The sequence below is a fragment of the Corythoichthys intestinalis genome, chromosome 19 (assembly GCF_030265065.1).
Source record: "Corythoichthys intestinalis isolate RoL2023-P3 chromosome 19, ASM3026506v1, whole genome shotgun sequence".
NCBI lineage: Eukaryota > Metazoa > Chordata > Actinopteri > Syngnathiformes > Syngnathidae > Corythoichthys > Corythoichthys intestinalis.
In genome coordinates, this window is record NC_080413.1 from 32,252,344 (window position 1) to 32,278,063 (window position 25,720).

General features: G+C 38.5%; 1 protein-coding gene across 5 annotated transcripts in view; it reads right to left on the reverse strand.

The window, feature by feature from the left end:
- cdc42bpab (CDC42 binding protein kinase alpha (DMPK-like) b) overlaps positions 1 to 25,720 on the reverse strand; it is a 175,554-nt gene that overhangs the window by 86,090 nt on the left and 63,744 nt on the right. For all 5 annotated transcript variants that reach the window (XM_057822569.1, XM_057822570.1, XM_057822567.1 and 2 more), the window contains exons 3-5: positions 13,196 to 13,279; positions 12,045 to 12,140; positions 11,290 to 11,438 (exon numbers count right to left, since the gene is read on the reverse strand). In XM_057822569.1, the coding sequence (XP_057678552.1) occupies positions 11,290 to 11,438; positions 12,045 to 12,140; positions 13,196 to 13,279 (329 nt within the window). The remainder of the gene's footprint in view (positions 1 to 11,289; positions 11,439 to 12,044; positions 12,141 to 13,195; positions 13,280 to 25,720) is intronic.

The window sequence follows — 25,720 nt, forward strand, 5'->3', positions numbered from 1 at the left end:
TATTTATTTATTGAGTGGAGTGAGGATTTACACTGAGCAAAAAGCGACCACCTGTTGATTTCAGGGGAAAAAATCTGCTTTGTTGCCAAAACATACATCCATATATGTACCATGCACACACAAGCGCAAGAACACACCCAGCAGAGCATTCCTCTCGTACCACAACCACGGGTACCGCCATTGTGGCTAAGAGACGAAATGACTTTTTGACTGTCTTGAGTTTCTGACTCGCCTGCATACACTGATCATCAGTGGCTCTGCTTTCCCACCATTCCCCTCCTCTTTGCTTCATTTGCCTTTTGAAAATAAACCCGTTCTCTTTTGGAACACAGTGGCGGCGACAGCCGGCAGCAATACATTCTGGCTGCAACATGTTTTCTTCTGTCATCTGCACAGTTTTAAGCCAGCCCCCCTACTGCCTTGGGAGAATTAAAAGAGCCACTGTTTTGTCCCCCCTACTTTGCATCCCTACTCAAATAATCACTTAAGCTTGTTGGTAAATTACTGGTGATTAAAAAAGTTTATTACATCCAACAGAAATAGGCAAAAATGCTTGGGTCACACATTCATGAGTAATATGTTTTGGTAATTCAAGATGGAAAACGCCAAGAGGACTTACTGTTTAATTATTCTTGGAAATTGAAAGAAAACGCTAATGGAAAGGGTGCTGAAAACAGAACTACTGTCCTTATTGTTCATTGCTAGCGACCTAAGAAATCATAATGTCCAAGTCAAGCTGTGAACAAAAATATTTTTTTGATAAATGTTTTTACAACCCTTCTCTCCGTTAGATGGAAAATCACACATGGCCGTAAACCTAATTCACTTACATGCCACATTTGTGCTCACGCAGCTTTAAAAGTGTCAAAACCGATCCAAACAAGTTCTCAGTATGAAATGATGAGTCAAAAAGTCAACACAACAACTTGAAAACAAAGTTCTGTAGGCCTTTTTTTAAGGGTGACTGAAATGAATGAAGTGGAAACAACGTCGTCATTAGGGTTGGGCATCGTTTGAATTTGAACGGTTCCAGTTCCGATTCTGATTCCACGTTTCGATTCCGGTTCCAAACGATTCTGGATTCCGATCCTTTTAATCGGCATGGTAAAAAAATTTGCATAGTTCATTTTAATTTCTTAACTTCTCGATTATTTTTTAAATTATTTGAACTTAAATAAACTTTGCTATGAATTTCTCACAGGGCTATGTTTTAATTGTAGATATATATGTCAATATATGTCTTGGAACTTGAATATGATGAAGTTTCTTTCCACAGAAGTGCACTTTCACAAAGATGTTTATTTATCAAAAGCTCACAGAGAAAACACTTACACTTATTGTTTTGCCTATGTTTTAAAGTGTCTTATGTAGCAGGCATTTATTGTATTGCATCGTCTTGTTTTAGGTGGTATTTTTACGAGTTAGTTAAGGGCAGGGAGTGTTCGGTCCCTTGATCTGAAGTTGTCTACTTTTTAAGTTTGATTTCTTTCTAAACTGATAAATTGTTCATCCGTACACAAGATGTCACTATTGTAACTCCGTACTATACAGTTTTTTTGTTTTACTATGTGTGTTTGGCTTCCCCTAGTGGTGACTTACTGGAAGCAGCAGGCAAAAAGAACTTAATAATTTAGTCGGAAAAGAATCCTTGAGGTGTACAGACGCTACACAAATCCTCTGCAATACACATCGTTGGGAACCCTTGATAAAAAAATAAAAAAAAGTTTGCACATTTTAACAGAGGGTCTGATATCATTTCGGTGTGTTTATTCTGTAACTTTGTTGTCATTTATACCAAGCGAAGCAACACGTTTTTGTGCTAAACTAAATTAACCACTTCATATGATTTGCGCATAATGGAGCTAGTCTTCATGTGGCTTCTTCATGGTGTTAGGCAGCAATTTTTTCCAGTCGGCGGTCAGGGCATCGAAACATGGAATCGAAATAAAAAAATCCGAACGGTTCCGGGAGAACCAGAGTGTTAGTCCCGGATCCCATCGATGCTCGATGCCCAACCCTAGTCGTCGTGTTATGAGAATACCGCTATCAAGGACCTTGAGAAGTTGCACTTTGCCACGTTTTACAAACCATTTTTAAGGGTACATTACCACCACTTTCATTCAGTGTAGGAACAGTTAAATATTAATATGCAAACTTTTGATGAGCTTGTCGATTCATCATTCACAAGCTATCGTATTTATGGTATAACTTGATCAATTTCTGGCTTCTGTCAAAAGCGGTAAAGCAGCTCACAGGTATAAGACTGTTGCATTACTATGGGAATTCTGACATTCAACTAGTGAACTTATCATTATCACATTTTATTTACTCTCCTTCTAGTGCAGGGGTGGGCAAACTATTCCACAAAGGGCCGCTGTGGGTGCGGGTTTTTGTTGCAACCCATTAAGAGGACACCTTTTCACCAATCTGCTATTTTACACGTGCAATCAGTCGATTGCAGTCAGGTGCTTCTCATTTCTGCTGAAACCTCATTGGTTAAACTATCTGTGCTGGGTCAGTTGGAACAAAGACCAGGACCCACTGCGGCCCTCGAGGACCGGTTTGCCCACCCCTGTTCTAGTGTAAGCCCTAATGTCCCTTTTACATTTTAAACTAGAGGTCGCCCGATATATCAGGCTGATTTATGGACCTTTTTCCCAACACCGGCCATCGGCCGATTAACAAAAGAATAAATAAATAAGCTGATAAAAAAGGATTTTGAACAGGCATCTGTGTGAGCAACTGTGGCTGCCGCTGACTGACGGTAGGATCCCAGAAGGAACCTGCACCAGCTTGAAGGCAAGCTGCTAAAGCTTCAGGCTTGCCTGTTTTGTAAATATTGTAAGATTTGTTTTTAATCTTGCATGAGAGAATAAGCAATGTTGCTTTAGCCTTTTAAGGTGTTTACCGAGTGATCCTTTCACTCTAAATGTAACTTGTAGCGTTAGCGTAGCATTCGCATTAACAATCATTTTAGCATGGCGAGCATCCTCTTAAACTATCATTGGGTTACGTCTCGTTGTGACGACCTGGTGGGTTGAATTATTTGAAAACAATGTACTGTTCATGGTGAGTGTGTATAAAAAATGCTGCGTTCATTGGTTTGGTAGCACTAAACCGAATTAATCCTTTAAAATCTCACTTCATCATTGTAAATTTGAAGCTGCTAGAGCTATTTTTTTAAAATTGCATTTATAATCTAGTGCTTTAAAAAACTATCAGCCTTAAATATCGGCTAGCAAAACCGGCTTTGGATATCGGCAGTCAGCTGAAAATGGTTTTAGATATCTGTATCAGCATCAGCATCTGAAAATCCCATATCAGTCGACCTCTAGTTTAAACTAGGGCTGTCAAACGATTAAAATTTTTAATCGAGTTAATTACAGCTTAAAAATTAATTAATCGTAATTAATCGCAATTAATCGCAATTCAAACTATCTCTAAAATATGCCATATTTTTCTGTAAATTATTGTTGGAATGGAAAGATAAGACACACGACGGATATATACATACAACATACTGTACATAAATACTGTATTTGTTTATTGTAACAATAAATCCACAAATGGCATTAACATTCTTTCTGTTAAAGTGATCCACGGATAGAAAGATTTGTAGCTCTTAAACGATAAATGTTATAGTTACAAGTTATAGTAATGTTATATTAAAACCCCTCTTCATGTTTTCGTTTTATAAAATTTGTAAAATTTTCAATCAAAAGTAGAGTTAATATAATAACAATAAGAATAAAAATAACAATAATAAAAATAGTGACAAGTTTTACGTGTATTTTGCATAGCTATTTTGATATGGAATGCCAGTTCATTTTGCATTGTTGTTTAAGAATAGGGCCTCATTACTATAGACTGAAGTGCTTTTCTTCTTGTGAATTTTTTTTTTTTTTTTTTTTTTTTTGGAGAGATAGGAAAATTATTTTTGTTGTGCTTTCACTAAACGATACTTACATTGGGGAGAGCAAGTATTTGATACACTGCCAATGGGTTTTCCCATTGGCAGTGTATCAAATACTTGTTCTCCCCACTGTATGTTTGTTGTGAAGGAGTTGCCAATAAACGGCGCGGTCCAAAGAACGCCTGTGTCCACTCGCCTTTACTGTATTAAATATATCTGTACATATCTTACCCAACATACAACAAGAGACACATAATTGCCACTAAAAGAAAGAAAACTTACCGAAATATGTGTGGAGCACAAATAGCAATTTTCGTTGCATTGTGAATACAGCATAAACGTCTCACAACTACTAATTCTCCCACGTTTTGAAGAAATAACATGAGTATGGAACGGCGCTGCCCCCAAGCGGACGGTGGCATTCTCTTCACTCTTAATGTCCATAAACGGCCTCATTGTATAATCTGTTTGAGGCAATATGCGAGATGGTCATTCACCCAAGCGCCAGCAGAGGGCGGCAAAACTCCATAACAACAAGTGAGCTTTTCACTGAACAGTCATTTAAATCTGTCTGAGCGGGACATCTGCGTTAATTGCGTCAAATATTTTAACGTGATTAATTTAAAAAATTAATTAACGCCCGTTAACGCGATAATTTTGACAGCCCTAGTTTAAACACAAAGTAGAATCTGTATTTTTTTTAAAATCTGAATTCATCAGTATAGTGCTGCAACGATTAACTCGAGTAACTCGAGAAAAAAGCTTTGAATCAAATTTTGCTGCTTCGAGTATTCGTTTATTTAGAGTGGTGTTGTAATGGCTTGTTTTGAAAGTGTTTGCATTTAGTTTGATTTGGGTGGATACACTGCCTTCTAGTGGCAATAGTGAATATGACATAATTCATTGAACATGACTCAATCCAGCTGCTCCATGTTAAGACCAACGTAAGCCAAGTTTTTGTTTCAGCTAGTATCTTTCTTTTATGCGTTCATAATTTAGTTTATATTTTTAGCAGTTTTTGTGGAAATATTTGTTCGAACGATGTATTGAGAGCATTGTAAAAAAAAAAAAAAAATTTTTTTTTAGCATTTTATTGCATTGAACCTAGTGGACTTTCGCTATGCAAATTAGACAATTGTTCTCTTGTTATACTTAGATCCTCATTTATTTATTTTTGCATACTGTTTGAGGATAAGATCAGTTTTTTCATTTTTGAATTTTTAAATCAAAGTCCAATTTTGTGTAGTTTGAAGAAACACGCATTAAAAGCTCTTTTGAAAGTGCCATCTTGACAAGCCTTTGTTTTACATCTCCTAAAATTAAATTACATGAGATGTTCCTAATCAGAATACTCGATTATTCAAACTAAAGATACACGATAATATCGGTCACCGATAATTAAGGGTGTCAACAATAATCGATGCGGCGATGCATCCCGATGCGGGGCAGGGACGATTCGATTCGATGCGGGCAACACGCTGAATCGATTCAGCACATTTTAAAATATATAAGTACGTTCAAAAATCTTCCCTGCGCAATTCCGGTGATGCAATGGATTTGGTTTCCCCATTTGTATTGTTATTCTCATGTTTACCTGTAGAGAGAGCTACTTTACATTCAAAGCAAGCCCGTAGAGGTTAGATCGGGCCTAAAAAAATTCCAGCCCAACCCGACACGGCCCGTTGGTATTGAAGCCCGACGGCCAGATCAATTAACTATAGATTTGCATGCCCGAGCCAAGTGATGCGAAAAAAAAAAGAAAAAAAAAACGCAGCAGCAATTTATTTTCATTTCTTCAAGTTTTCTTACTGTTTAAATAGTCTACATATTTTTATAAGAGTTATAAAAGCCTTTACACAACGAAATAATGCTGGGAAAGTTTAATATAAAAAAAAACACGGTTTTGCAGACACACAGAGGAGAAGATTCGAAAGGATCACATTTGCCTTTGTGTGCATAAATAAAAGTGTCTTTCCTAACAAATTCTCAGTTGGCAGACAAAAAAACGCAAGTTTACTCAATATTTAAATAGTCTACATATTTCTAAGAGATTTATAAAAGCATTTACTCAACAAAATAACGCTGGGAAAGTTTAATATTTTAAAAAAAACACGGTTTTACAGACACACAGAGGAGAAGATTCGAAAGGATCACATTTGCCTTTGTGTGCATAAATAAAAGTGTCTTTCATAACGAATTCTCAGTTGGCAATAAAAAAAACGCACGTTTACTCAATATTTAAATAGTCTACATATTTTTGTGAAATTTATAGAAGCATTTACACAACGAAATAACGCTGGGAAAGTTTGATTAAAAAAAAAAAAAGCACGGTTTTACAGACACACAGAGGAGAAGATTCAAAAGGATCACATTTGCCTTTGTGTGCGTAAATAAAAGTGTCTTTCGTAACGAATTCTCAGTTGGCAGGAAAAAAACGCAAGTTTACTCAATATTTAAATAGTCTACATATTTTTATGAGAATTATAAAAGCATTCACACAACGAAATAACGGGAGGAGAAGAAGAAAAAGAGGGCTGCGCCACAGCCCTCTGCGCATTTTTTTTTTTCTTTTTTAATAATTTATTAGTCCGGCGCGGCGGCCCGACCCAACCCACCAAAACGTGAATGCTTAACATTTCGGGTCGGGTCGGGTTCGGGCACAAGATCTAACCTCTACGCAGGGGGGACGAGGAGCCCAAATCCGCTTCCTTACCGGAGTAACGTCACAGACAAGCGCAGTTGTAATCGAGAGAGCAGAGAGATAGGACATAACATAACAATGGCTGAAACGGAGAAAGAGGGAGCGAGAAATATTATAGATATAAGATAGGCTAGGCCTACATTTTACTTTTTTTCTACATTGCATTGTTGATGTTTTGTTTGCAACTGAACTGATCCCTGGATTGATATTGCGATAAAGATGCTGCTGCACTACAATATTTTCTTTGTCGTTTTCTTTAATATTTACTTGAATATTTTTATTGATGGGTCGTTGTGACTAAAATACAGTGACTGTTATTACTGATTTTGCACAGGAGTTCAGATGTTGCACTGTGTGAAAGGCTGCTACTGTGTGTAAAAAAAAAAAAATAAAGAGAAAGCCCTGGTCTCATTTAAAGCACTAATTAAATGCTGTGATCTGATTTTTTTTTTTTTAAGATATATATGAAAGTATACTATTTTCATTTGACTTCAACCAGGAGTGACACAAGAGCCAATAAAAAGTTGTTTAATGTCTGTCCGCTTGTGTTGGCTCATGATTCACGAAAAATATGCTTTGCTTTAGAATTTTAATGCATCCCAGGCTTTAATGCATCGCAATGCATTGCCGAATCGAACCGAATCGAATCGTGACCCTCTGAATCGAATCGAATCGAATCGTGGCTTTCCGAATCGTAATCGAATCGAATCGCGAGGGCGGTGTCGATGCACACCTCTACCGATAATTATCGGCCGATAATGGCACTTATGACGTCACACAGAAATTCCAGATAATAAAAAAATTCAACCGATAATGCAATCCGATAATTATATACTTGTTTTATCCTCCAAATGTGCGCAACCGAAGAATTCAGCACGCCGCCTCCTCAACCCCTCCCCTCTCTGAAGCCTCTGAGGGAGGAGGGGTTGAGGAGGCGGAGTTACACGACAAGAAGTAGTTGAATATTATGGCGGCTGTTACTAAAAAAACGACGCTCTCGCCATCTGCGAAACATTTACCGCAGAAGTTCCACGAGGTGGAAAGAAAGCGTCCTCATTCAAAACCACTAACCCAGCATCCATTTAAAACTGCATCAAATAGATTTTTGCAACGAATATGAGGCTGCTGCTTGCGGCAATGCTAAAGCTACTATTGTAAACACAAACTAAGTTAAACTACGGGGCTTGTGACGATACGGAGTCGGGTTGTTTGGGAATGCAGTAGAGCTGAAACGAGTACTCGAGCAACTCGAGTAACTCGAGTTTAAAAACTGATCCGAGTAATTTTATTCACCTCGAGTAATCGTTTATTTTGACAGCTCTAAGCATCACGTTTTGCTCGGACTACTTTTAATGCGGGACAACGCGCTGTCACGTGCGGAGAGGAAGAAGGGGGGAAAAAAAAAACTTACTGTAGCCGACAGCCGCCACAGACGACGACGACGTTGCTAAATACTAGCCCGCACGATGCTACGTTGGTACAGGTAGCGTCTCATAGAGATCACATGTATGTTCAACTAGATGCTAAATGACAGACTCGGTCGCGTCTGGCCAGCTTTAGTAAACAGCCGCCATCTTAAAGCAGTAGAGCGCTAAGCGCTAATAAAGAGCGCTAAGCGCTAATAAATAAGATTAACGTTACTGTTCTGAAGTAACGTTAGCCCTGCGGAGGGCTAGGTATCTATTAATTATGACCACTGTCGATGCTTGGCTAACGTGTCTTACATACAGGCTTTAACATAACAAAGCATTGTGGAGTGATGAGGGTGTAAAATAAAAACTTAATCATGCTAACTATCAATTTTAGCTCAGTAGTCATTGCTGGATAAAACACCAAGTAGCACTGGTGCTAATGTGCTCCAATACAGCCTGTATCATACATTTATTTTGAACACTGCAAAAACTCAAAATCCTATCAGGACTTGCAGTTTAGACTAACTTAAAACTTAACTAGAACTTAAAAATGGCTTGCCACAAAGAGAAATTCAATTGAAAGACGTGGGAAAAAATCCAAACTTTTAAGTGATGTGTGTTATCAAGCGTAACGGCATTTTTAGGTAAGATATATATATATTTTTTTGTAATAAGATCTAAAGTTTTTTGAGTCAAAGCAGTGAATTAGTCTTTTTTTTTTTTTTTTTTTTTTAAATTCTAGTTACATCTGAGATGCAATTGTTGGCTGTTTTCAACAATATACATCGAAAATAAAGACATTGATTGACTGAAAATGGTTCAAAATTAGATGAAATGTCTTGTTTTCTCATGTATATTTATAATTGCTCTTCACCTAAAAATATATTTGTTTTATCCGATTACTCGATTAATCGATAGAATTTTCAGTCGATTACTCGATTACTAAAATATTCGATAGCTGCAGCCCTAGAATGCAGCCCAAGGCGGGTGGTAAACTCGCATCTAAGGCTAAACACCGGCACGACTGGAGACCAATAGTTGGCAAGTAGCCGTCTTCTGACGGAGCTCGCCGCTAAGGCAGGTCCGGCAGGCCGCCGCCGCCTCGGCGTTTGCAGGGCGGGCCGAGCCCGGTTCCCCGGCTTCAGGACCTCTGGCGAACACCCCGGTTTCTCGAGCATTCCCCCGCGGCATGCGAGCAGGGCCAGGCCCCGAATACGCCGCGGCGAACCGGCCGGTGAGGGCGGATTATCCGGTACGAACGTAGCTGCCGAGACGAGACACGATTTTCTTTTTACCGAAATGACCCGAGAGCCAAAGCCCTGGATAAAAAAAATAATGCAGTTTATACGACCACCATTCTTCATGAAAAACATGTCAATCACATTTTCACCATGGACATTTGGAAAAGTGATGTCCAGTAAGCAAGCTTACCATGACGGCACAGTGGTTAGATGATAATTTAAACATGGAGAAAACGAAGTCAGCCAGTCAATAATGCATTCAGTATGTAAAATGACGAGCGGTCGGATGACTTTGTAACGCTGCCTTTATTTTCGGCTTAACAAAACTCAGGCACAAAATAACACGCACGGGGATCCGAGCTCCAACTCCGTCCAAATAGTACTGCCATGTATCAGTTTAGCTGCTGTAAAGCAAATGTCGTGAGTGCCGCAAATGTAAACAAAGCGCTGCAGAAAGGGTACATGACATCTCGCTCTTTTGAGTTAATCATTTTCACAGTGTGCAACAAAACATTAGCAATAACTTTTCAAATTAATTTAACTTATTTGTCTGCTCAATTACAGTCACAGCAGAAAACTTATTGGTACTTATTAACACTTATCAATTTAAATATGCACATTCCTGTTGTAATGAAATAACACTAATATTCTGTAGCCACATATATTATTCAAAATCTTTCCTTCTTCCAAGTTTTTTTTTTTTTAGGATTAAGTATAATAATGTATTGCTTAAAATTAGGCTGTTAAGATTATTTTCAGCTAGCTATTTTTCTTCCAAGAAATCTGAGAGAAATACACTTGAAGCGCTGGCAGATAATTTCACTTATTTCCAATAGATTTACACTGAAAACAAGGAAATTTAACTAGTTTTAAGGAGTTGTGTTTTTGCTGTGTATTAATGTTATACGTTAGGAATGGCTTACTTTTAAAGCCATTTTTGTGCAACTTAGGTATTTACTCTGTAAGTAATTGTTGCCAAAAGTTTACCATTACACAATGTCAGACAATGTCATTATTTAGATGTTGGAATTGAATACTTGTTCATATTTTATGTTGAAAAAAGAGCAATAAATTATATTTTGCACAGTAATATTTTCTTTTGTGTATATTTTAAAATTTTACATAAATCTTTTAATAGAATTATCGGCTTGATATTATCGGTTGGAATGAGGAGGAAATTATCGGTTATCGGTATCAGTTGAAAAATGTATTATCGTGCATCACTAATTCAAACTAATTACTGTAATTTTCGGACTATAAGCCGCTACTTTTTTCTTTCAGTCTAAATCCTGTGGCTTATAGTCCAGTGAGGCTTATTTGTTGATTTATTTTGGTTAATAGGTAACACATTCCTCCTATCATGCATTGCAGTGCTACAGATGTAAATAATCCAAATTCGTGTTCTCTGCTAATTATTTATTCAGTTACTGTTCTAGTTGTTTCATTAATTGCTAGTTATTGTATTTGGCAACACTGTATTGGACAGCGGCGTCATAAGACCGTAATAATTATGACATGACACTATCATTTAAATCTGTAGCGCTGCAATGCATGCCAGGAGGTATGTTGGACAACAACAGTGTTGACAGTAGGTGGCAGCAGAGGTTGACTGTCCCCCCAAAGGGAGCAGTGATGGCCAAATGAAGCTTGTTGAAGCAATAAAGCTTTGCAGCCAATTGGTTCAAAGCTTCATGGTGGTTCATTTGTTCTTATGACAGTCGTATGATGCCGCTGTCAAATAAAGTGTTACCGGTTAATATCTTTGGTGTAGATATCCCATAAGACAGTGAGGAGAGCTGCGGCTTATAGTCCAGTACGGCTTATCTATGAACAAATGCCGTTTTCGTGTGAAATTTGGTGGGTGGCGGCTTATAGTAAGGTGCGTCTTATAGTGGGAAAATTACAGTAGTTGATAGATTAATCGACTACTAAAATAATTGATAGCTGTAGCCCTATTACAACTAAAACAATGAAACCATCATAAATATTTGACACAGGTTTTCAATGTACTTGGCTCCTCACCTGTGAACGTAGTGAAGCTGGTGAATAGAGTCGACGGCAAGTACAATCTCTGCCAGGTAGAATCTGGCCATATCCTCGGGCATTCCTTCCTCGAATTTACTGATTAGAGTGAGCAGATCACCACCCACATAGTAGTCCATGACAAGGTACTAGAATAACATTAGAGGTATTTATTAATTGCAATGGTAGGACTAAGATGTAAAATATCCTAATAACATTAAGTGTGCTGCAAAAATGCATACAATGTTTCTTTCTATAATTAGATGACTAGAAGGGCAGTGGTGTCTAGTCTTAAAATCTCTTGTAGTGTCTCGAGTAAAGTACTTGTTGTGAGAATGTGGGAAATGGAATGACAAGCAGTCCCGGCATTTGAACTCTGGGTCACAGACCAAAAGAGAGAGGAAGGTCAGGTTAAATAGTGGATGACAGCATAGCTTATGGCATCAAAAGTGGAGGTTTGCAAGTCTCACACTTAATTGGATTAATGCTCCATTCATGTCTCTATTTAGCCATATGTGTTCCGTGATTTCCTACAATTCTTAGTCATGTTATGCTTTGTAGCAGTAAATGAATGTGCCGGTCACAGCTTACAGGTTGTCGGCCATATTGGAGAGATAATATTGTGTTCTAAACAGAGATTGTTGAGTGAACTGATGAAAGAGGCAGATGCAGCGACTCGATGGAAACAGAAGAGACAGTGACTGTTGAAATTTGAAACATGCCTTGTAAATACCAAAGCTCTTATCGAAGCCTACCAAATTGTTGTCATCCTGGAAGGCATAGTGAAGGGTGGTAATCCACTGCGAGTCCCCATTTACCAACACGTCTCGCTCCTCCCGGAAGCATGCCACCTGGGGAAAGAAAAAAATGTTTTTTTACCATATACTAAAGATGCCACAGAAAATTGAAACATTAAGAGCAAGCAACAACAAGTGGAACACAATTTGTAACAGGATGCCGGTCAACTGTTAATGTGATGAAAAATAATTGAATGAATACCAATTCATAGGGTAGGCTTGGCTATTTACCGAGGATGGAGGGGAGTTATACGTCTAGAAAGGGGGCCAAAGTCGGGCAGGTTATTGTTTTTAGTGTAAGTGTACTAAAAACTGATTTGAACCCTGACACAAAACGGTCAGGAGTCCTCAAAGCAGCCTCTATCACTTTGAAAAATGTTTCATATATAGCTGGGACTGCTGGTTCTCAGCATTCCGCTTAAAAACAACTCTTGTAAACCTAAATTATTTTGTTATATTGCGCCCATATCCCAAAGACTTGGATGGTAGGCTGATTGATCACTATAAATTGTACCTATGAGTGTGCGCGCTAAATGTTGTTCGTCTCCTTGTGCCCTCCGAATGGTTGGCAACCGATTCAGGGTGTACCCCGCCTACAGCCCATAGTTATCTTGGATTGGCTCCAGCACCCCCGCGACCCTCGTGAGGATAACCGGCTCGGAAAAGGAATGAATGAATATTATATTGCTGGTGGTCACCACGTACTGACAAATAAAAATTAACTAAACTCTCCAAATAACGTATACCAATTTGGTGTGCTTTAGGTTTTACCGTACATTTTTACACTGTAATTTGATAAATATTGATTCAAATTGAAAACTGAGATTTGTCCATATCGCCCAGCACTACACATGAGCACAAATTTGTAACTAGTTTCTGGTTTGGAATGTGACCTTTGACCTCAGACAACTGAGAACCTATGGGACAACAAGGTATGCTAGAAATGTAAGGAACATTTTATGTCGGAAAACAACAGTTTATAGTTCCACAGAAATACATACATACAAGCATAAGTGTGAGCTTCTAATTTCATTGTGGGAAAAAAAAATCAATATTTCCTCACTCCAAATCATAAACATATTGTTGTTCTTTTGGCGGCTGACACTTACCTCTGCTCGTTTCAGCATCTCCCATTTGTTAAGAATCTTCATGGCGAATACTTTTTCTGTATTTCTCACCTTCACAACAGCTACCTGCACACAAGAGTAGAATTTATGATGGTTAAAAAATAAGAGCTGGAATGGAAACGTATACAACCCTGAGCAAAAAGTATGGAATCGCCAGCCTCGGACTAGCACTCAGTCAGACATTTGATTATGTAGAACAACCTCAGATAAAAAGCTTGAAAAAATAATGAATTAGTTCAAAAGTGCAACTCTTTGGCATTCGGAAACACTAAAAGAAATGAATAAAAAACATTGTGGTGGTCATTAAATGTTACTTTTATAGAACAAGTGCAGGGAAGAAATATAGAATCACTCCATTCTGAAGAAAAATATATGGAATCACTCCATTTTGAGCAGAAAATACAGACACACCCAGTCAATTTTGTTTCCTTAACTGGACCCCTGCCTCAGATTAGATCTGCTCGTTAGTCAGCAGTTAATAACAGTGCAGCTATCACACCTTGGAGGGCTGCTGGACCAAGCGGATTCACAAGAATTATGGCTCCAACAAGAGAGATGTCTATTGAGATCAAGGAGAGGATTATCAAACCTCTTGAAGAAAGTAACGCTACACTAGGCCTGTCGCGATTACAAATTTTGGTGTGCGACAATTTATTTCATAAATTATTGCGATATGCGATATTATTGCGCACCCCCAATTTTTTTTAAAACCAATTTACAATAACACAGTGAGAATACAGTATATATTAATAGATCAAGTACACCCATTTAAACACGATAAGAAATCACAACTAAAAACAATAGACCATGCCTCTTAAGTAAAAGACAACAATATTAATACCGCACAGAAACACAGAATAAATAAAATGTTTTTCAAGAAAAAAAAAAACAATTGGAGTTAATAACTTAGGCATTTAGGCAAATGAAAACTTTTCCCATCATAGCTTCTGCAATGGTGTTCCATAGGGATGTAACGATACAGTTAAGTTACGGTTCGGTACGATTTTCGATACGGGGGACACTATTTTCGATCTAATTCAATACATTTAATGCTCTGAAATAAAAAATAATAACTGTATTTTTTGCTTTTTTTTTTTTTGCAAACGAGCAAAACTTAAATTGCCATCATATAAACATGCATTTTAGTGCATAACATATATGTGCTTACTTCTTACTGATCTGAAGAAATTTAGTATAAAAGTGCTGAGAACAATCTTTACTGTTTGTAAAGTGAGGCGGGGCACACTGTTGATTGCTATAGCTCTCTTAGCAGCTAGGTTTACTACATGAGCAAGACAACCTATTTGTGGTCCGAATCCATCTGTGTCACTTACCTAATTAACAATATTTGCAGCATTATCTACTGGACTGTCTCAGAAAATTAGAATACACAATATTCTAATTTTCTGAGACAGTCCTGTACATTAATCCACCATTTAAAGCAGGGGTGTCCAAACTTTTTGCAAAGGGGACCAGATTTGGCGTGGTAAAAATGTGGGGGGCCGACCTTGGCTGACGTCCTTTACATAGAACAATATACAGGACTGTCTCAGAAAATTAGAATATTGTGTATTCTAATTTCCTGAGACAGTCCAGTATAGTCACCGGTATGGATTGATTTGGCACTTCTAAACTTCCATTCAGTCATGGTGGTTTATATTCATCGATGTAGTATATGGACTACGTGTCCCATAATCACTCTGGGCTCACGTAGCCAATGGCACATCTAGTTTGCTATTTCATGATATCTAGTGTGTGCGCGCATTAAAAAAGTTAGCAAACGCCACAGAAGGCACGTCTGCTCATTACTGCACAACACCAGCATATGACAATCGACTTTCATAAACAGGACGAGTTTGAAGCACAGTGCTCTTAGTTTGCCACTCAAATATCCGGTGTTGTCTCGACTAATAGCCGCCCCGCGTGTAATGTCACCCCTGACAGGAGAACCCACACGTCAACAACACCGGCACGCCGAAGATGGTCCGCAGTCAATCAGGAGCACTGACGCGGCCAGTATACGTTGAACAATAGGATATAATGGGAATGACTGGCTCCTGCGCTATTTTTTGCCGGACCTGAAACGAAGATGCATTTTGTGCAATTGGTAACAAGGAATCCGAACTTTTAACAGCATGTTTGCCGCACACACGCATGTGCACGCGAGGCGATAAATCGCAGCGGAAAAATTACCGCCTTCATTTTAATTTATCGTGCAATAAATGGAATTATTGCATATTGCGACAGGCATACGCTACACGTATGGTTGCCAAAGATGTGGGCTGTGCACAGTCAACTGTATCAAAAATCTGGACCAAGTACAAAAAGCATAGCAAGGTTGTTAAAGTTAAGCATACTGGTAGACCGAGGAAGACATCCAAACGTCATGACAAAAAACTAAAGACCTATGTCTTGAAAACATGACATGTACAACAAGACAAATGAAGAAATGGGAGGAAGTTGGAGTCAGGGTATGTGACAGAATGTGCAAAATCGCCTAAAGGAAGTGGGATTTTCATACAGGAAAGCAAAAAGGAAACTATCATTGACACAAACAGAAAAGAAAAAGACTGCAATGGGCTAAGGAGAGGCAATCATGGACTGTGAATGACTGGATGAAGGATATTTTCAGTGATGAGCCAAGAATCTGCATTGGACAAGGTGATGATTCTGGAACTTTTGTTCGGTGATGTTCCAGTGAGATTTACAAAGATGACTGCTTAAAGAAAACATCTAAATTCCCTCAGTCCTTGATGATATGGGGCTGCATGTCAGGCAAAGGCACTGGTGAGATGGCTGTGGTTAAATCTTCAATAAATGCACAAGCTTACATTTACATTACATGCTTACATTTTAGAAAGCTTTCTTATCCCTTCAACTGAAAATATGTTTGGGGATAATGAAATAATTTTCCAAGATGACAATGCATCATGCCACAGAGCTAAAACTGTTAAAGCATTCCTTGGAGAAAGACTCATCCAGTCAATGTCATGGCCTGCAAATAGCCCAGATCTCAACCCTATTGAAAACCTGTGGTGGATATTGAAAAATATGGTCCACAGCAAGGCTCCGACCTGCAAGGATGATCTGGCAACTGCGATCAAAGAGAGTTGGCACCAAATTGATGAAGAATACTGTTTGTCATGCCTCAGAGACTGCAAGCTGTCATAAAAGCCAGAGGTGGTACAACTAAATACTTGAGATGTATTTTGATTGTTATTTCTTTGTTTGTTTCTCATGATTTCATATATTTTTCCTCAGAATAGAGTGATTCTATATTTATTTCTATAAAAGTAACATTTACGGACCACCACAATGTTTTTAATTCTTTTCTTTTAGTGTTTCTGAATGCCCAAGAGTTGCACTTTTGAACCAATTCATTATTTTTCAAGCTTTTTATCAGAGTTTGTTCTACATAATAAAATGTGTGAGTGAGAGTGCTTGTCTGAGACTGGTGATTCCGTACTTTTTGCCAGGGATTGTATAAACATCTGCAATGCATCCCACCCAGGGTTGTTTCCGTCAACAAACACGATAACAAAAATATTTCGTCGACGATTTTTCCATGACTATGAGTATGACATGACGATGAGCTAAAAACGTGGCTCGGGAGGCTAGAACATCACGAGACGAATGCTAATTTCCGTCTGAAGAGACGAAAATGCGACATCGTTTCCGTCATGTGTCACAATGCGTAACATTTTCATATTGTACGTAAAGTACGTCGTCTCACTCATGTCAGACAGATGTGCTGCGCTTCTCCCTCATCAGCGGAGTTTAGGATAAATTTCAAGCTAGGCTGCGCTCCATCTTGCTTGCTTGGAAACAGAGTAAGATTTGGAAACAAAGTAAAATTTGTTTTCTTATCTTGGCAAGATCGAATATGCAATGTTGCTTTACCCGTTAAAGCTCTGTGCTGAGTAGGGGTGTAACTAGAGCTGGGAATCTTTGGGCACCTAACGATTCGATTACGATTACGATTCAGAGGCTCCGATTCGATTATAAAACGATTATTGATGCACCCCCCTCCTTTTTTTTTTTTTTTTTTTTTTTTAAATAAAGTTTTGTACATTAGTTCCAAATAGTTCAAAAATACTCTCAGGCTAAACCAAACTACTATTTCAGTATCAAGTTAACATATAGCAGTAAACAAATATACAAAAATAACATTAAATAAAAAAACTCCAGTCCCCATTCTGTATCAGCAGCTTTAAACTACATTCAATTAATTTAATGTTGTGAATCAACCGTTAAAGTTGTTAAAATTGCTCCCGTTATTCCATAATTTCCCTTTTGTCTACTTTTGACATGTGAAAGTTTTAAAACTATTTTAAAGATAGATTCAAGTCAATATTTTACCGATTTTGGAGTATTTTAGATAAAAAGTTAATTAGGTTTGCTTGGAAGGTTCGCTACAACAGCATTGCAGGGAAGTTTACTGCTTTAAGATGGCGGCCGTTTACTAACGCCCGCATCTAGCTTTTTGCAGATGTGCTGCTACCGCTACCGAGCCACCAATCCATCTAGTCCTATATAAATGATATCTACCGTAACATTATGTAGCTTAGCTGTACTTGTAGCAGCTTTTCGGCAGCAGTCAGGTATGTTGTTGTGTTTTTTTATCTCGTGGCATGAGTTGAGCTAGAGCCGTGAGTTGAGCGTTGGCATTACCCGAGGGGCCGGTTAATGAGAAGCATAATGTTTAGCTACTCCCGCTCCGTTCCGTCCCGAAGCCCGCGCGGCGCGCTGAGTGTGTTGTACTTCCGCTTTACTTGGCATATTTCAATAATCGGAATTTGGATGTTTGTGAATCGTTCTCGAATCTTCCACGGCCGAATCGCGAATAATCTAAGAATCGGAAATTTTGCACACCTCTAGGTGTAACAGTACACAAAAATCTCGGTTCGGTACGTACCTCGGTTTTGAGGTCACGGTTCGGTTCATTTTCGGTACAGAAAGAAAACAAAATGCAAATTTTAAATGTGCTGGTTGTTTATTACACACTTTTGTGCTTTCAACAATAGGAACATTAGCCTATACAAAGCTTGACTCTGCTCAAAAAGTAGCGGGTATTTAAAGATAATAATCCAACAACAATTTGCCTTTCAGACCCCGCGTATTGGTCAGCTTTCTTTCTGAAAGAAAAAAGAAAAAAAGTCTTGTGCTAAAGAGAAAAGCAATCCCAATGACAAAGATTTTAACATGTATTTTACAAATGAAATGCCTCAATGAATCATTTTTTTTTCTTATGAACAGTTTTCAAAAGCTTTATTGGTGAATTTTGTCAAGTTAAAGCGCCACACAGAAATTAATAAATTTCATTGTTAAATTTCATTGTGTAAGCAGGATCTGTGTAATATTCTTATTATTTAATTACAGGTGTTTTAGCTCATTTCAATTTTTTTTTTTATTTAAATGGGCTATTATTTATTTCATTATGTGTTTATATTTTACAAATGTGATGAGGTATTCATTTATATTGTATATTTTATGTTGTATAACTTTCACTTTCCTATGTGAATATTAGTTCCTACTTGTTTTGTTGTTGTAGGGGGGTTTTGTATTGAACATGGGGCTGTGTTGGTTATTATTATAGCAGAGAGGACAGCAGTAAATCAACAAAGACAAGTCAACTGTGCCCCGATCTACCACTCAAGAGATCTGACGGACTCAAAAAGTGGGTTATGACTGAATATTAGTTTGAAAATCGACCGGATCCACCGTATTTTTACACGAGTGACTTTCGGTCTGCCCTATCCTAGCTAGTAGTATTGACGCAGGAGGGCCGCGTCTCGCGTCAAATAATAAATTCTGCCGTTTTTTTCGCGTGCGTCGCGTTGAGTCGCTTCTGGGACGCGTCTAACACGCGGCCGCACTGCGACTGGTGTGCATTGGCTGACTGACTCTAACGCCCATGTTTCACTGCGTTCTTGCGGCGCCCACGTTGTCGAGCCGTTGACGTTTCTGGGTTATATACTGTCCTACCCTGTTGGTCCTCATTATAGTAGAGAAGACGGAGTAAATATAATCTTCACAAAGAAACTGTAACCCGATTGACTCAAAGCCTCGAAAAGTAAGGGTTACATTACGTCAGAAACTCGTTCGGTACGCCTCCGTTCCAAACCGAGCAGCCCGTACCGAAACGGTTCAATACAAATACATGTACCGTTACACCCTTAGTGCTGAGTGATCATAAGACGCTAAATGTAATGCTTACCATTAGCGTAGCATTCGCGTTCGTGTTAGCATTAGCGTCAGAATGGCGAGTGTCCTCTTAAAACACTGGCCAGTCTAAAACAGAGCCACTTTGCTTTTCTGTTCAGTAAGTCTTGAGGATGTTAAACGCTCAGAAAACATTTTGAAATGACTTAAATATGACTAAGAGTAATAAGTATTTTTGTCCAAAAGACTAAGACAAAACTAAAAAGGCAGCCAAAAACAACACTGATTTCACCAGACACACAAGAGCTCCATTGAGTGGAGAAGACAACAAATTAAACATTGCTACAACAATTTGCAAATCTAAATATTTCGGCCAATGCACGTACAAGCCGACAAATAGACTTAATTAACACTGTGACTTTTGCTTATATTCAGTGGAAAATTCTGACTCTAAATGGTCCTGAAGGGGTATTCACGAAAAGCTGGGGTTTATGATCGTCATTGGCATCAATATAAAGGTGATTAGTTGATAAATCAATCAGTGAATGAAAAAGTTCCTGTTGGATAACTTGGAATAGGATTAGGTTCATGCCAACCAAAGTAAACGTAAACAGAGAGCAGCCATTTAAGCTGTAATCTTCTTTTTCGCAAACTCAATCAAGTAGTACACATATGACAATGTGAGGAGTGAACATGTTTTCAGACGCAATATTTGGACAGAAGCGGTTAACCACTGTTTGATATGCACACAATGGAAAAAGATAACCTTATAAAAACAGAAAGTCGTTCCAGGTGGATTATTCCCAATGTTCTTGAGCCTCTTCACAAAACATCTTTTGTTGATAAATAATTTTTTTTGTTATCTTAATGCTGAAAACATTTCAGACGATAATATATTAGTCTGTAGAGTGAAAAAAAAAATGTTTCACAGTGTGTGACAGAAGGGAACCCACGAATAAACAAAAGAATTTTAGACACACAGAGACAGACTCACACACATACATACACACACAAGCAGTGAAACAAACAGAAGCTCATGCAACCGGGTCTGTAGTCTATTAAATGAGCTGGGGAATGCTGCTAATGCAATACAATGATAACATTCTTGCAGTGTTTGGATCCCCCTGTAGAGGAAGAGAAGAAGAGGGGAGGACAGGGGGAGACTGCACTGTTCTTGGCAATGCCTTGATGTTTTTGTCTCTTTTCACTTTACTTGCTTCTTTTTCTCCACCTACAGCATTATTTACCAATTTATTCCCATAATTATTGATTCGAAGTATACTTTAGAGCAGTTTTTTTAATTAACCAAATTATTTTAAATCAAACTCATCTTTGGGTTTTCAAAAAATGAAAGAAAAAAAGGGGATATTCATGTACAGTTCTGATTTTGCATTGGAATGAAACAACAACATGGCTCCCAATCAGGGCTGTCAACAGACTTGCAGGGGCCCGAGGACAAGAGACCATTATAGGGCGTCCCCACCCCCACCCCAGCCTTACATCATTTTGATCATTCTCTGTAAAAGATACGTCTTCTTTACTACTAATACATTATCAACAACAGCATTCATAACGAATGCAGACTGACTGACACACGCTCCCTACCGATCTGCGGCTGCCGTGCTGAGTGGGACCCGGGATGTGCCCCTTCTCAGCTCTGACTGTGGGTTGCCTGACATCTCCCTGTCTCTCCCTGACAGGCTCCTCTGCTGTTCCACTGCTGCTTGTTTCTGCTGTTTCAGTGATGGATTCGCATTTGCGTTTGCTATAATACACAGAGGGTTGTAAACCCAAGATAAATCCTGCCGCCGGACCAAAGTCTGTTCAGCCTCGCACACCTGCTCCCCACAGACCAACATATACCCCTGATCTCCCATCACCTTCTTTCTCGTCGACTCAACGCGATCAGCATGTAGGCTACTAGCAACCGGTGACAGACTCGAATCGGGCTTTGGTCACGGTGATCGCAAATGTAAACGTTCAGTTTTAGCGGCTGTTGTTCACTTACAGACATCACTGTCCACAGCCAACTCTAGCCCTAATTCTCTGGCTTCTTGTCCCCCTTTTAAAAACGTTATCATGTTTTCTCTTTCACCTTTATGATCTTCATCTCCTTTTCTGCGCACCCGATTTATGAGGAGGCGCCATGTTTAGAGTTTATAACAATAAGAGATTTTAATTTCCCACTTCAGGGCACGTACGTAGTGTAGCCTTGAGTGCACCAGAGCGGGGTTAAACCCATTAAAACCATTCTCTGCCAAGACCGAGGGCGTTGTGCAAAAAAAGGAAAAAATATATTTGAAATATTTAATATGTTACAAGCTTTTAAGTATATATTGAGTAGAACATAATATTCAATCAGACAATGATATAAATAAAAAAGAAATATGTGAATGTAAAGTAAAATAAATGAAGGTTCATTATGTGGCCCTTATGGTCCTGAGGCCCGTGACAACATACCTAGTTGCCCCCCCCCCCATTTCGGCGGGCTTGCTCCCAATAATGCACACAACTGTTTCCAGCTACAGTGGTATGAAAAATTATCTGAACCTTTTGGAATTTCTCACATTTCTGCATAACATCACCATCAAATGTGATCTTTGTCAAAATCACACAGATGAATATACAGTGTCTGCTTTAACTAAAACCACTCAAACATTTATAGGTTTTCATATTTTATTGAGGATAACATGCAAACAATGACAGAAGGTGGAAAAATAAGTCAATGAACCCTCTGCCTAAGGAGACTTAAAGAGCAATTGAAACAAATTTTTACCAAACATTTTAAGTCAGGTGTGTGCCCAATCACTGATGAGTGGTTTAAAGCTTCCCTGCCCACTATAAAACACACACCTGGTAACAAATGTCTTGATAAAAAGCATCGTCTGATGTTCATAATGGCTCGGTCAAAAGAGGTTTCTGAAGACCTTCTATCAAGGATTGTTGATTTGTATAAAGCTGGGAAAGGATACAAAACCATCTCTATAAGTCTGGATGTTCATCAGTTGACAGTCAGAGAAGTTGTCAACAAATGGAGAGAGTTTGGCATTGTTGCTTCTCTTACAAGGAGTAGCCGTCCACCAAAAATGACGCCAAGAGTTCAGCACAGAACACTCAGAGAGGTTAAAAAGAACCCTAGAGTGTCTGCTAAAGACTTACAGAAATCACTGGCACAGTCCAATATCTATGTGCATACATCAACTATATCTAAAACTATGGCCAAGATTGGTGTTCATAGGAGGACTCCACAGAGGAAGCCACTGCTGTCTATAAAAAAACATTGTTGCTCGTTTCATGTTTGCAAAAAAAGTACTTGGACAGACCACAGATGTTTTGGCAAAATATTTTGTGGACTGACGAAACTTACTTGGTTCACTTACTTATTTTTCCCCCTTCTATCTTTGCATACTATCCTCATTAAAATATGAAAACCTATAAATGTTTGAGTGGTTTTAGTTAAAGCAGACCCTGCTTTTTGATCCGTGTGAGATCACATTTGATGGTGATTTTATGCGAAATGTGAGAAATTCCAAAAGGTTCAGATACTTTTTCATACCACTGTTCTTGAACAAAGCCTTTCCGTGCATGGAAACAGATTGGTGCAGAAAAAGGTTTAAAGGGTTGAGGAGAAATTATAATGAATAATGGCATGCATACGATGCGGACAACTTTAAAGTTTGGTGATGTTACTTGCCAATATTGTTACTGCCTAGTTTTGATTTTAATTATTCACTTTATTTGACAGCATTACATGTGCGACACAAGTTTATGTTTTATGATTATATTCTTTCTTATATTCTATTTGACTTCACCTTATTTTTTTCTAAAATACACATTTATGGACTAATATGCCTCAAGCTTAAATTTGGCAGGGGCAACGACTAATTTTAAGCCACTTGGCAGAGTTAACTTCGAGCCCATGAGTTTAATTCCCACTGAGAAACGGACAACAGAAACAAAATCATTTTCACATGTTTTCCGTCTGACAAAGAGCCAGGTGGAGAGCAATACGTAGAACAGTCTCATTTCCAGACCTGTTGCCCATTTATGCCTTGCAAAAGCAGTGATTTATCAACATGTTGAAAACATTTCACCCATGGTTTGTGCTTCCGAGCTGTAAATATTTTGCGAAGATTGCCTTGCTTCAACCCAAAATGATTTTTCATCATCTAAACCAGTCACAATGTGCAACCGAATATCTTTTTATTATAGAGCCCCCACAAAAAAGTACGGTCTACGCGGATGGATACGACCCATCCTCTCAACCAGGTATACAAATTGCTTCATTCTGGTGTCCATCATGCTGTCCCCTCAGCTTCTAAAAACAAATTTAAAAATTCATTTATAATATTTAAATGCCATAAAGAGGAGGACATGATTATTTTATATTGCATTTTATCTTGATGCTCACTTTTGCTTTATTATTATTTATTTATCATTTTTAACTTTTTTAACTAGTGGAGCTCCAAATCCTAGGAATAACGTGTTTGTAAGCAATACCAGGGCAAAGAGTCAAGTGTCAATACCATGTCAGTGCAAATACTTGTCAATTTCTAACACTGTTATTCTGATGACATGAAGTTTATGTGGAAGCTGGAGAACTCCTAAGTAGGGTTGTAATGAAAAGATACTTCGGTGCCAAGTCGATACTACGATTGTGAAAATGTGACGGTACTGCCTTTTCTGCAATACCCGGAGTTTTGTTGGTACCGAGGCCGCAGATCTGGCCGCTTCTTATGAGTTGTTGTTTTTTTTTGTATCATACTGGGTGACACAAGTTGCCACATAACCAGTCATTTACAACCCGGGGTTGTAAATGAGCGGTTATACAACCCCTAGCAAAAAGTATGGAATCACTAGTCTCAGACAAACGCTCACTCAGACATTTTATTATGTAGAACAAGCTCAGATAAAAAGCTTGAAAAAAAATAATGAATTAGTTCAAAAGTGCAACTCGTTAGCATTCAGAAACACTCAAAGAAATGAATAAAAAAACATTGTGGTGGTCAGTAAATGTTACTTTTATAGAACAAGTGCAGGGAAATAAATTAAGAGGAAAAATATATGGAATCATGAGAAGCAAACAAAGAAATAACAAAACACATCTCTAGTATTTAGTTGCACCACCTCTGGCTTTTATGACAGCTTGCAGTCTCTGAGGCGTGGACTTGATGAGTGACAAACAGTATTCTTCATCAATTTGGTGCAAACCGTCTTTGACTGCAGTTGCCAGATCAGTTACCATTTTTTTCTATATCCACCACAGGTTTTCAATAGGGTTGAGATCTGGGCTATTTACAGGCCATGCCATTGACTGGATGAGTCTTTCTCCAAGGAATGCTTTAACAGTTTTAACTCTGTGGCATAAAGCATTGTCATCTTGGAAAATGATTTCATCATACCCAAACATTTTCAATTGAAGGGATAAGAAAGCTGTCTAAAATTTCAATGTAAATTTCAATGTAAACTTGTGCATTTATTGAAAATTCAATCACAGCCATCTCCCCAGTGCCTTTGCCTGACATGCAGCCCCATATCATCAAGGACTGAGGAAATTTTGATGTTTTCTTGAGCAGTCGTCTTTGTAAATCTCACTGGAAGGGCACCAAACAAAAGTTCCAGCATCATCACCTTGTCCAGTGCAGATTCTTGACTCATCACTGAAAATAACCTTTATCCAGTCATTCACAGTCCATGATTGCCTCTCCTTAGCCCATTGCAGTCTTTTTCTTTTCTGTTTAAGTGTCAGTGATGGTTTCCTTTAAGCTTTCCTGTATGAAAATCCCATTTCCTTTAGGTGATTTTGCACAATTCTGTCAGATACTTTGACTCCAGCTTCCTCCCATTTCTTCTTCGTATTGTTGTACATCTTCTATTTTCAAGACCTATGGCCTTTAGTTTTTTGTCATGACGTTTGGATGTCTACCAGTACGCTTAACTTTAACAACCTTGCCATGCTGTTTGTACTTGGTCCAGATTTTTGATACAGCTGGCTGTGAACAGCCCAAATCTTTGACAACCATACGTGTAGAGTTCAAGAAGTTTGATAATCTTCTCTCTTGTTGGAGCAATGATACTTGTGAAGCCACTTGGTCCAGCAGCCCTCCAAGGTGTGATAATTGCACTGTTTTTAACTGCTGATTTACGAGCAGATCTAATCTGAGGCAGGGGCCAAATCAAGGAAGGGAAATTGCCTGGGTGTGTCAGTATTTTCGACTCAAAATGGACTGATTCCATATGTTTTTCTTCAGAAAGGAGTGATTCTATATTTATTACCCTGCACTTCCTCTATAAAAGTAACATTTACTGACCACCACAATGTTTTTTTATTCATTTCTTTTAGTG